General features: G+C 52.9%; 1 protein-coding gene across 5 annotated transcripts in view; it reads left to right on the forward strand.

Moving 5' to 3' along the window:
* The window catches only part of LOC133354264 (E3 ubiquitin-protein ligase NEDD4-like), a 123,463-nt gene that overhangs the window by 76,797 nt on the left and 34,624 nt on the right, over positions 1–12,042 (forward strand). For all 5 annotated transcript variants that reach the window (XR_009756562.1, XM_061570970.1, XM_061570971.1 and 2 more), the window contains 6 exons: positions 1,082–1,143; positions 3,185–3,284; positions 4,240–4,412; positions 5,860–5,983; positions 8,860–9,027; positions 10,088–10,156. Coding sequence is in view for 4 of the 5 variants with exons in the window: in XM_061570970.1 (XP_061426954.1) it covers positions 1,082–1,143; positions 3,185–3,284; positions 4,240–4,412; positions 5,860–5,983; positions 8,860–9,027; positions 10,088–10,156 (696 nt within the window). In the remaining variant the exon portion in view is untranslated. The remainder of the gene's footprint in view (positions 1–1,081; positions 1,144–3,184; positions 3,285–4,239; positions 4,413–5,859; positions 5,984–8,859; positions 9,028–10,087; positions 10,157–12,042) is intronic.

Raw genomic sequence — 12,042 nt, forward strand, 5'->3', positions numbered from 1 at the left:
TTATCTATCCGAGCAACCCTCATTGAGTCTGAAGATTATTAACTAGGAAAGGCATCACTCTTAGTCTATGGGCCAACACCCACATTTTTTTTTCTTGCTGGTACCAGCTGAGATGGGCACAAATGTAGTTGTAGCAAACATTTTCAAATTTCTGATAAAAGTGACTCTGCAATGACCTTGTCCACTCCGTCTTAAGAGATGTGGTGCTCAAGGTGGGGCCCAACTTGGAAAAAGCACGCTTGGATTACAAGCGGCTACAAAAACTTGGTTGTTAAATCGCAATGTGATATGTACGCTCGCGCAAAATCCACGTTTATTCGTCGCGAACACACACACACAGATAGCCTGGCTAAATGTGTGGCACTTTCTCGCGGTACCAAAGTCTGCTCTGGCCGCATGAGACTCGCCTACACGGGTGTGGCTTTACGCAAGAACTTCGAATCACGTTTAATCAAGCTCCAAACGACCACATGTCACTCGGCGTCCACGCTGCCTTGACGCAGTGGAGCGTAAACACCAGCGAAAACCCCCTCCTCCTCCTTGGCCAACAGTTTTCTAAATAATTTTTTTACTTGAACGGTCACAACAGGTTTGGTCAGCCTGGCACGTGCTCTTGGTAGGCCTCAAGAGATTGGGTTCAGGCTGGCACGGGGTTGGAGCCGCTCGTTAAGGCGCGACTGCTTCGTGACGCTTATTCATCAAGGACCACCACCGTCTCGTATTCACCACACAGTGCAATGTGGCCCTTGAAAATGTTGAGGTTTTTTGTTTTGTTTTTACCGAATTCGAAAAAAAAGGTCTCTTCTTGTTATTTTGGTTACCGAGCCCTACACCAGATGTATTGTTGCATCTCAGGGCCGCGAAAGGCGGCGATGCTTTTGGGAGGCCTTCGTGCATCAGTGGATTGACCACCCTCTCGTATCCACTTGCATTGCGGCTCTTGAAATGTTGAGTTTTTATCGAATTAAAAAAAATGTCTCTTCTTGATGTTTCTGGTTGCTGACCCTGGGCTAGCACGTGCCCTCGGTCGGCCTGGCGCTATCATCTTGAACGCGAACCTCTAAATGCCCTCTCCCTGCAGACAGAAGACCCGTCCAGGGAGCGACCCTACACCTTCAGGGACTTCATTCTGCGGCCGAGAAGGTGCGCCGCTTGCAACCACAGCCATTTTCTTCTTGGTTCTTTCGGTAAAGTCACGTAGAAGGGAAGTAATAAAATAATAAAAATAAAACATAATAAAATAATTCTCACGACGTTTCGGCCACAACGCAAGCAGCCGTCCTCAGGTGAAGACCAGGTCTGTCGGGGAGACAGCGTCTGAATGAAACACCCCAGGCTTGGAGCGTATATTTAATCTGGGTTGGAAGGGGGGAAGTGTGCCCCGACAGACCTGGTCTTCACCTGAGGATGGCTGCTTGCGTTGTGGCCGAAACGTCGTGAGAATTATTTTACTATGTTTTATTTTAATTATTTTATTTCTTCCCTTCTACGTGACTTTACTGAAAGAACCAAGAAGATGAATCCCTGCAGTCACGAAAGCTTTAAATCGAAATATATCACAGCCATTGTTACGAGCCCGGCGACCCATACCAGACCGGACCAGCTCCGATAGGCAGTGTCTCATCAGCAAAGTCGGACTTGCTCAAATCAATGCTGGTCAACCGCCAGATGTTTTCATCGCCAGAAGGCCGTGTTTTGCTGATGAGATGTGTAAAACAAAATTGTTGATTTTGTGCAGAGAGACAGATTGGTGACGGTGTATTATCTGCTCATTCGTTTTTTAGACTGACATTCTCCACAGCGATGCAGGGTTTTTTTTATTGTGTTAGCCACCCGACGTATGCGTGTGTCAATGTGGTAGCCTAGTGGGGAGCTGTAGCTTAGTGGTTCGAAGGCCACATTACAAACCTGGGGGACCCGAGTTCGATTCCAGCTCGCGGCCAGCATCACTGACAACTACCGTATCTGAACAAATCCTGGGCCTCCCCGAATTCAATTCAGCCGTAAACGAGTAGCCGGTGTGGTGTGTAAGCATCAGCACGTGTGGGCAGGTTCTCGCCACACCACTTCCTCGTCTGCAGTGTTGGCCCTCATTAGTGCTATCAAACAGCACTTGCCCCGACAGTCTGTTAAAGGCGAGAGGGAAGATCTTTGTCTCTTTTGTTATATATGTCTGTACCTGTCTTCTGTGTGTGTGTGTGTGCACACAGCTGCTTGTTTGTGTGTGCCACCTGCATGCCTGCTGCTCTGCGTTTGTTAACAATTCGCCACGTGATACATTCTCACAACAACTGCCTACCCGGTGAGCCTGGAGCTCTTATTGATCACGAGATAAGCGTTCGTTGCCAGAGCTGAAACCGGCTCCCCCCCCCCACTCCCGAATGTGGTCCGATCTTGTCAGGTTCCAGGGAGTTCAGCGGGGTTTGAGTTTGGAGGATAAGGACGTCCTTGGTTTGGCCACCACGATGCATAAACAGGTGTTATAGGCTGGAGGGCAATTGCAGAATCAGAATATTTATTTGTACTGCGGGAGGAATCCGATGATCTGTGAAGCTCTTTTTCACAGATGTCCAGTGTGTAAGAACATCACAACAACAAACAGTGAAATAAAAACATGATAGTAGTGCAAAATACAAGAAAGTTAAACAATCACCCAAACACATACAAACAAAACTAAACCATCCCCATCATACCAGGCAAGCCTACTGGAGGTATTAACTTATTTTTCCAATGCGACCAGGCCACAAATACACCCATGAACTATTCGAGTCTAACGAAGATATACAATTATTGTTATTGATAATAGTAGTAATAATGCCACGTGGAGGAATGGTGGCGCAGTAGTTTTATTTAAATTATTTTTAATGAACATATAAAATTGTTATTATTGATAATAGTAGTGATAATGCCATGTGGAATAGTGGCGCGGTAGTTCTTGCACTCTGCGATGCATCTGGCGGCCCGAGTCCAGTTCCCAGCCACAGCGACCGGTACCTGGACTCGTTCCACCTTCACCAACCTGGACTTACCAGCGTGGTGAAGTATGGTCCGGTCAAACAACCCCCGTGACCGACACAGCATGGAGGGTGATTGGGGGAGAGAGACCTTAACGCAGCAGTGGATTTGACAAAGTGCTGTACATTAATTGTAAATCATGGCAATGATGATGTTGTTCCTGTGGCAGTCACAAATCCCGGGTGAAGGGCTTCCTGCGGCTCAAGATGGCGTACTTGCCGCAGAACGGGATGAACGAAGAACCGTCCACCCAGACCGAGGATTCAGACGTGGGCTCTCACACCCAGCACCCAGCAAACACTCGCACTCAGCAAACACTCGCTCCCAGCAAACACTCGCTCCCAGCACCCTAATCACCAGCACCCAGAAGCCAGCACCCTAACAGCACCGGCGCGCTCGGTTTTGACAGAATTCCCTGCGACCGCATGAAGGGCGTTAATTTGATCAAAGCGAGATTTTAGCGACGAAAATTGTTCGCCGACAAAGCGTCGTTGGACGCTTTAAGTCAGAGTCAGGGCTGCGAGTGGACGGAAGGTCAGCAGGCGCGACGATGAGCACGACTGCCGCCCCCCCTTCCCCCCCGGCTCAGGATGGCTTCACAGGTCCCCTCCCTCACCGACTGGGACTCGCCCGAAGCCCCGCAAGTTGCCGTCGACTCGACTCCGACTGAAATGCAAACCACTATAAGAGTTTTTTTTTTTGGATTGGATCGCGTAAATATGTGTGTCGTTAAACCCGCCATCACCCGACACAGCCGACTAGTAAGGGTTGTCACGTAAACAGAACATGGCCAATTCGTCACTAGTACAGCACTAGTGTGTAGTGTATAGTGTAGTGTGTAGTGTATAGTAGTGTAGTGTATAGTGTAGTGTATAGTGTAGTAGTGTGTAGTGTAGTAGTGTATAGTGTAGTGTTTAGTAGTGTATAAGGTAGTGTATAGTGTAGTGTACTAGTACAGCACTAACCGGTGTGTTGGAGAGCCAAGCCACAACATTTTACATCTAAGTACGACGTTTCGGGTGGTGGCGGGTTTCAACGACACATTAATATATTTACGCGATCTGACCCAACAAAAAACTCTCTATCATGAATGATATTGGTCGCGAAAGCCTGCTGCTACTACTACGTGTGAAACTCAATCACCACTGCCCGTGTGACGCTCCGCAACCCCGTGACCCGCGTCTCGTAATCCGTCGACGCGACCCCCCCGCCCCCCCCACACAGCCCGGCTGGGAGGTGGTGGATTCGATGGAGGGCGGCGTGAGCCAGCGGCCGAGTCAGCAGCAGCAGCAGCCAGCCCTGCCGCCCGACTGGGAGGAGAGGCAGGACAACCTGGGCCGCACCTACTACGTGAACCACAAGAACCGCAGCACCCAGTGGCACCGGCCCACCGTCTTGTGAGTCTACCCCCCCCCCCCCCTTTACCCCCTCGCCTCTGCCTCCCGCACTGGTTAGGAGAGGGTGGCTAGGAGATGTTGACTACCTCGCCTCGTGTACAGGAGGTCGTGGGTTCGAACCCGACCCTTCTTCTTTTTCTTCCTAGCGTTGTTCCCGCTGTGGCGCAGGGTCCGCTTTTCGGCATTGTCTTCTCCATTTTGCTCGGTCCAGGGCATCTTCAGGGGATGCGTTGACCGTCTTCATGTCTTCCTTTATTCGATCCATCCATCGCTTCTTCGGACGTCCGCGTGGACGGCGGCCCTCTGGCTCAATGGGTTCGAACCCGACCCTGACGCCTGTGTATTTGGAGTTTGAGTGTTTTCTCTGCCCGTGATCGCGTGGATTTTTCTCCGGGTCCTCCGGTTTTTAGAATCAACATCACGAGTTTAGAGTAGTCGACTGCAATACATTTCCACTACCTCGCCTGGTATACAGAAGACCCACAAAGACAAACATCCCCCTTGCCGCCCCCCCCCGTGGTCGATTTCTCCCTCCACATTCAGAGTCAACACGCCTTCAGAGTATTTGGCTTCTGCTATACATTTCCACGTGATAAGCCACTTCGTTGAGCTATCATTTGTGGCAAGGTCGATTATTTAAAAAAGCTATATAGCTCAATGGGCCTTACCTGGTAAGAAAAAAGGTTTAGCTTTAGTTTAGAGCAGTGATTCTTGACCTTTACTGCAGCCTTGCACCCCTTTGGTTCCCAATCGTTAACAAATACATCGGTTTGATGAAACAATGAAGTTGTACTTACGTGCCCCGTGCTTAATTTGTCCTTCGATGATTTACCTTCTAAACAAATCTGGCCACGTCTCGCACCCCCAGAAAGGGCATCTCGCACCCCCAGCTGGTGCGTGTACCCCAGGTTAAGAACCGCCGGTTTAGAGGATGGGGAAGCGTGGGGGAGTAGGGGGGTAGGGGGGTATGGGAGTAGGCACCCCTAGCCCTCTCCTGACCGTCGCCCACGGGTGTGGGGAGTTCACCAACCCTAGTCCCATGAGACCAGGGCAGATGTTTCACTTGTCGGGGAACCACACACGGGGTCACGGGGTCATGGACTGTCACCCGATTAGCACGGTTGGCTAACTACGGTGCGAGAGAAGCTGAACATACATACGTACAAAATTTCGGCGGTTCACAAATGTGTTCATGTGGCCAACAGCACCGGATTACGGGGTAACCCGTGTGAGATGAGTGGGGCAATTAAATAGTTCGCTCTCGTTCGCCGTATGAATAAAGTTTTGCGACCATCGGTAGTCGCGGTTTCTACTCCGGGCTCATGGACGCCCTCAACGCCGCGATCGTGGCTAAGGCCCGGTGGGGGCGGCCATGGAGGAGGCGCCGTTGCAGGCGACGACGATGGCGCTGTTAACGGTGGTGTCACCCGTCCGTGTGTTGGCGCAGGGACCCCGTGGAGGACGTGCAGGCGACGGAGGAGCGCAGCGACCAGCAGGCGCAGACCGTGTTCTGCTCGCGGAGACAGATCACCGAGGACTCGGACTCTGGCGACGTGCGCGACTCCGCCGACGTACGTCGCTTCCCGCGTACACGGATAAGGGCGGTTTGACCGGCCACGGGGTCACGAGGTCACTGGGTTCACGGGGTCATTGGGGTCACGGGGTCACGGGGTCGCGAGGTTAGGCAGACAGGGAGGTCAGAGGAGGCAGGACGACAATGAGTTCACAATGTGAGGAGGATGCAGGGAAGGATGAGTATGAATATTTGCAGCCAAGAGAACATCTTCAATTCATCCTAGTTTCATGATATTGTGTCCTTATGGTGGTACCCGGGGGTACCAAATAATACAAAATAGCGGAGGCAATTAAATATGTTATTTCACTATTTTTTCCAGGGGTGTACTTAACTCCGCGACTGGGGTACCAATCAATCCGAAATCAGTGCCACACTCCGCGATGTCGAAACGCAGCGAGGACGATTGCGCTGAAACCCTGAATGCTCGTAATGCACCGTAGTGGTGCATCGTGTCCAGCTCGTCGAGATGAGTCGATTGCCGCATCGCCGACCATCAACAGACTAAAAATGACCGCATCACGGACATTGTGCGAGAGCCGGGGTACTACTATGGTTACCCCGGGGTACTGCCATAAGGTTCATATACCGGTTTCCCTCGCTTTATGCGGGTTTGGGTTTGTGCGAATTCGCACTGTGTATATATATATATATGGGGCCATCATATGTCAACCTAAAATTCACTATGATAATTGCGCGGCTTTTGAAGTCAGTCGGCTGTGGCTACGCGGTGGGACGCGCGAAACATCTCGTGCCATACTGCGTGCGCTACTCGGCAGGCAGCTGTCTCGTGCGGTTTCGCTTTCTTGGAGCGCATCTACCGCGTGCAGCGAGGGAGACCCGTGTGTTTACACCCTGGTTTTGCTGGCACAGTGACAAACGGCACGACAGTTGAGCGTGGCGGGTCACAGAGGTCGCAAACGGATTTTGATTCCGTACCCGTACCCGTACCTGGCCGCACCAGGCTCGCAAACGGGTACCCGTACCCGGCCGTACCCATACGGGTATCGGGTACCTGATTGCGACCTCTGGGATGAAGCCATGTTGCAGGCGCGGGTGGGTTGATTCTAGGAACTTGAATTGTGAGAAGAGACAAGACGTTGGGAAATGAGTGACAAACAGTTTCTCAACCAGTGACTCACGGCCTACCCGTACCCGTACCCGGCCGCACCAGGGTCGCAAATGGGTACCCGTACCCGTACCCGGCCGGGTACGGGTATCGGGTATCGGGTACCCGGTTGCGACCTCTGGCGGGTCAGCTTTTGAGGTTCACAAGAACTGGGCTTTGTTGAACGCTAACCGGTGGTGACCGTTTTCGGAATTAACCACCGCTTCCGAAGGTCCCAGAACCGGTAAAGCGATTCTTGAGGGCAAATATCCTGCGGTGAAATTTAAATGCGCCGGTGCCGCCGCCGTGCGAAATGCCTGCTCACGCCACTGCGTCGGAAGACGTGGGAGTCACCCGCACTTTGACCCCGCCACACCGCGGCCTGCCGACCGGCTTACCGCGGCGAACCCGCTTATTTGCCGCTGGGCGGACGGAGGCGATGAAGAAACTGGCGCCGTTGGTTTTCACTGCCGCGCCGGGAGGTGGAATCGAAACGCCGTCTTCTGTTCCGGCGTGCTGCTAACCGTTATGACCACGGCAGCGCCCTTCGTCGTTGCTCGGTTATGAGGGCGAAGCTGTTGTGTTTATTGCCGGGCGTTTTACACGCTCGACATACCGTTGTTTTACCTTTCCGTTGAAAGCAGTTACCGGTCATATAAATGCAAATATTTTAATAAACCTCACAAGAACACAAGGATGAAGGGTGGAATGAGTCTTGACTATTTGGCAGCTGAGGCATCTTCAATCGCGCCAAGTTTTATTACTCAGTTAGATTTTCTTCACTTGCTGTTGCCGGTACAAACACAGCAATATACAAGACGAGCGGGGTGGTCAACACAGGATACGGATTTATACAACGCGTCACAACACAGTGGCCGGCATGTTCAATGCCGGTGCATTACAGAGCACAGGGAGAGAGGACTCGGGGCGGAGATCATCGCGGCTTGCGCAAGCAATCATGGCATTGCAATTTTTTTTACAACTACCCACCACCCCTCAGCATTTCTTGAAGAAGTGCATTGTGGCCCTCTTGCCTGGAGGTGACCGACTGGCAGTAAATGTGACCGACTGGCAGCATCAGTGGTGCAGAGATAGAAAAACGGAGACAGATTTCTTCCTTATCAGTTGCAGTATAGTCACCAAATGCTCACCGCTGCAACGCACTATTTCAGGAACTGCTGACGGTTTTTGCACAATGCACAACTTCTGAGAGGGCTTTTTTACACGTTTCCCATTGTTATTTGAAACTCGTGGCTTTGCGCACCTGCGCTATATTTCTGTGATGACGTTGGGGTTGTTTGTCCCCATATTTTACAGGTGTGTGTGTGTGCCTTGCGCCGAGTCTGGAAGAGTCCAGAAAAAGCAAAGATTAAACCCCGAGCCCTCCCTAGACCTCCGTGGGTAGCGACAGAACCCTCCTTGTGACGGTTTTTCGCGATGGCTGTTGCTGTGCGGCTCTCTGATGCGCTTTCGGGTCGCGCCGCTCGTTGCTTGATGCCCGACGTTTCGCCCCACGTTCTGAGAGCTACTTCGGGATTCGAGAGCATTTTTTGGGGCACGTGCAGCGAAAAGTCCGGCGTCGTGCCGAGCGACGCGCGGTACAACCCAAAAACGCCACCCGAGCGACGTGAAATCTGTCTGGCGGTTGTGCGGACGGACCTGACCCCGTTCACTTTAGACATTTTTACGATGCCTCTTCAGTTCCACCGAGGTTCTTTTATTGGGCGTTCGTGCGCGCGCGTGTGTCCTCGCGTTCCTGCGTGCAGCTGACGTGGGAGATCATCGAGCCCGAGTCGGACCGCTCCCCGCGCTCCCCGCTGCCTCCGCCGCCGTCTCCCACCACCACCACCACCACCGACGGCGCTCGTCTGGTCTCGTCCGACGAGGCCGGCTTGAGGCCGCAGTCCCCCGCCGAGCGGACGACGCCCGCCACGGTGAGGCCGCCCGTCTCTCCGAACCTACGTGCCGCGCGCGCTCCGACCGCGACTCACCGATGCAGGCGCGTGGCTGCCCGCTCCACGGCGTGAGCGTAGCGCGAGGTCGCTACCCTTACGCGACCTTGCGGATTCGTGTTGGCGGTTAGAAATTTCACCGTGTCGGTCTTCAAAGCTGCCGGTCTCGTCGCCTTACTTTACGACCGGCGGGAAGGGTGACGGCCGATAGGATGAGACGCACGACGGATCGCTGCCTCGAATCATGACAGTCGATCGAATCGCTCGTTGGGGGGGGGGGGGGGGGGGCGGTGGCGAGTGACATGGAGCTACCGGTGGGCTGCTCGTATGTGTTGTGTGTCTTTGCATTGTGGGGAGCGCTACTGCAGTGGTTCGTGCCACTGCGCTATTAACCCGGCGACCCCGGTTCGATTCCTGCTCACGGTCAACAGCAGTACGATTATCTCAAGTGGTCTTGTGCCTCCCCTAGGGCGACTCAGCCTCAAATGAGTACCTGGTGCGGTGTGTTAACATCGCCACTCGGCATGTCACAAGTGGTGCATATGCCACTCATCTCATTCAGTTAACTCATGACATCAGGGTCTGTCCCCTGACCTCCTGCCTGCAAACCTTCGACGCGTCTCATCACCTCAAAGCGCACCTAGCCTGGCGCAAGCACCGTCATGACGTCACACCGTAGCTCAGTGTTCTTCACGCATTTTCAGGGGGGGGGGTGTGGGGGTGGGGGGCACTTTCGCCGATAAGACCTCATCAGTGCGAGGGCCGCCACACATTAGAAACCGTTGTTGGGTTTGTGACAGCTTGATGACGCGGGGGGGGGGGGGGGTAGTGCTGTCACACCACCCGGGGTGTGTTATCGGGGGGCCGCACGTCAGGCGCCGCACTAAAACCCCCCAGGGCCCAACCAGCAGCCCGAGGGCCTTGCAATGCAGAACGCTGCCGTAGCTTCACGGCGGGCGCTGCGCTGGGCTGGGCTGTGCTGGGCTGGGCTGTGCTGGGCTGGGCTGCGGGTGGTTTCAACTCGGGTCGTTGTTCCCCGCAGGTGCTGGCTTCCAGGAGGGCGCGATCAGCGAGCGTCACCCTCTCTGAGCCGCAGCAGAACAACACGCTGGTGAGCGAGCTGGCACGCACACACGCTGCTGCTGCTGCTGCTGCTGCTGCCCCCGCCCCGCACTCACCCACACTCGCCCTTCCCTCACCGCCCACCCAGGGTCAGATTAAGCTTTAGGGGGCCCGGGGCTGTTACTGTTTTGGGGAGGGCCCCCCTGGCCCCCCCCCCCCCTCTTTGGATGTTTAGAGAATTTGGCTGCTATAAATTTGCACGTAACAAACCACTTCGCCGCTTCTGAAAGAGAGCTACGTCGCTCGGTGAGCCTTACCTGGTAAAATAAAACAAATATATATAGAAATTAACCAAATCCTTTCTTTTGGGACGTGAGCTTGAACTGTGAAATGTCACAGCAGTGAGTGAATGTGGTTATGAAACCACAGTGCTTGCCGAAACGGAGATGAGACGCAGACGGCAGTGGGCCTTGCCTCGTAAAATAAAACGAGTTTTTAGGTTTCATATTCAAATCCTTCCCTGGGCTGTTTCACCACCACCCATGCCCGATGGCGCTCCACTGTTATTCCCCCCTGGGTTTGTTCACTTCTGGGTTTTTTGTTTTTTAAATGTGATGACACACAAATAGCGAAGCTAAAGCAAACATTAAAAAACTACGGTTCGTCTCGGCACATGACCGGCGGTAAAGCACACACAGACGTGCTCTGGCTGTAATGACCAAATGACACTCTTAGGGATTTTCATCGCAGTGCCACTTTAGCGTCGCTGCCCCGCAGGACTCCTGCATTAATCCGGCCAAGCCAAACACTGGGCGCAGAAAGGGGGGGGGGGGGGGGAACAACTGCAGAGGTGCACGTGATGTTTGAATTGGAGTGTTCTATTGCTGCAGCGGTGGGAGGTGACGGGGTGGGGGGGGGGGTTTCTCATGTTGCCTTCCTGCTGTGCGGCCAATGGACTCTTGTCTGGTCGGGCAGACATGCTGCCGTCTGGACGTAGCGGCTGTCTGAGCTAGCGGCCAGGGAGGAGGTGGGGTCCTGTAGCCACGGAGCTCGACGGTTTAGGGCTTAGCGCTCTACACCTTGGACACCGTTGCAGGTGTTCCACGTCAAGGGACTGTGCGAGTAAAATAGAATACTGAATAACAACAATAAATTCGATTTAAAGCTTTCGTGACTTCAGGGATTCATCTTCTTGGTTCTTTCGGTAAAGTCACGTTGAAGGGAAATATTAAAATAATAAAAAATAAAACAATAAAACAAAAAATGTTTTATTATGTGTTATTTTTATTATTTTATTATTTCCCTTCTATGCGATTTTACCGAAAGAACCAAGAACAACAACAAAAAAGTGAGGGCTCATTTTCGTGCGGTTTCTTAACATTGGCGCTGTGCCCCAATCCGGCGGCGATTCGAGAGCCCAGTGGATAGGCGGTGTGCTGAGAGGGGGCACCGTCAAATGTGTGGAGTGGGGCGAGGGGGTGGTTGGTGGCACCCATATCCACAGCCTCAAAGTGGAGGGGGAGGAGGGCAGGTCACCAGGACAGGCATTGGAATGGCATGCCACATTCAGTATATAACTCGCTATGGCTATTAGTTACCCAACTTGCAATCCAGAGGTTACCAGTTCAGTTCTATTAAATCATTTTTTTTTCTTATACCAGGTAAGGCCCAGTGAGCTATAGAGCTTTTTATCAGAGGCGACCTGGCCGCAAATGATGGCTCAACAAAGTGGCTTATCATGTGCGAGATTTATAGCAGATAAATACTCTAAACACGCGTTGGTTCTAAAATGTGCAGGGAAAAACCGGAGGACCCGGAGAACAAATCCACGCGACCACGGGGAGAACATGCAAACTCCAAATATACAGCAGCAGGTGTCAGGGTCGGGATGGAACCCACGACCTCCTGTATACCAGGCGAGGTAGTTAACATCTC

This window comes from Lethenteron reissneri, chromosome 46 (genome assembly GCF_015708825.2).
Source record: "Lethenteron reissneri isolate LAM-NWPU_2019-01 chromosome 46, ASM1570882v1, whole genome shotgun sequence".
NCBI classification, from domain to species: Eukaryota; Metazoa; Chordata; class Hyperoartia; order Petromyzontiformes; family Petromyzontidae; genus Lethenteron; species Lethenteron reissneri.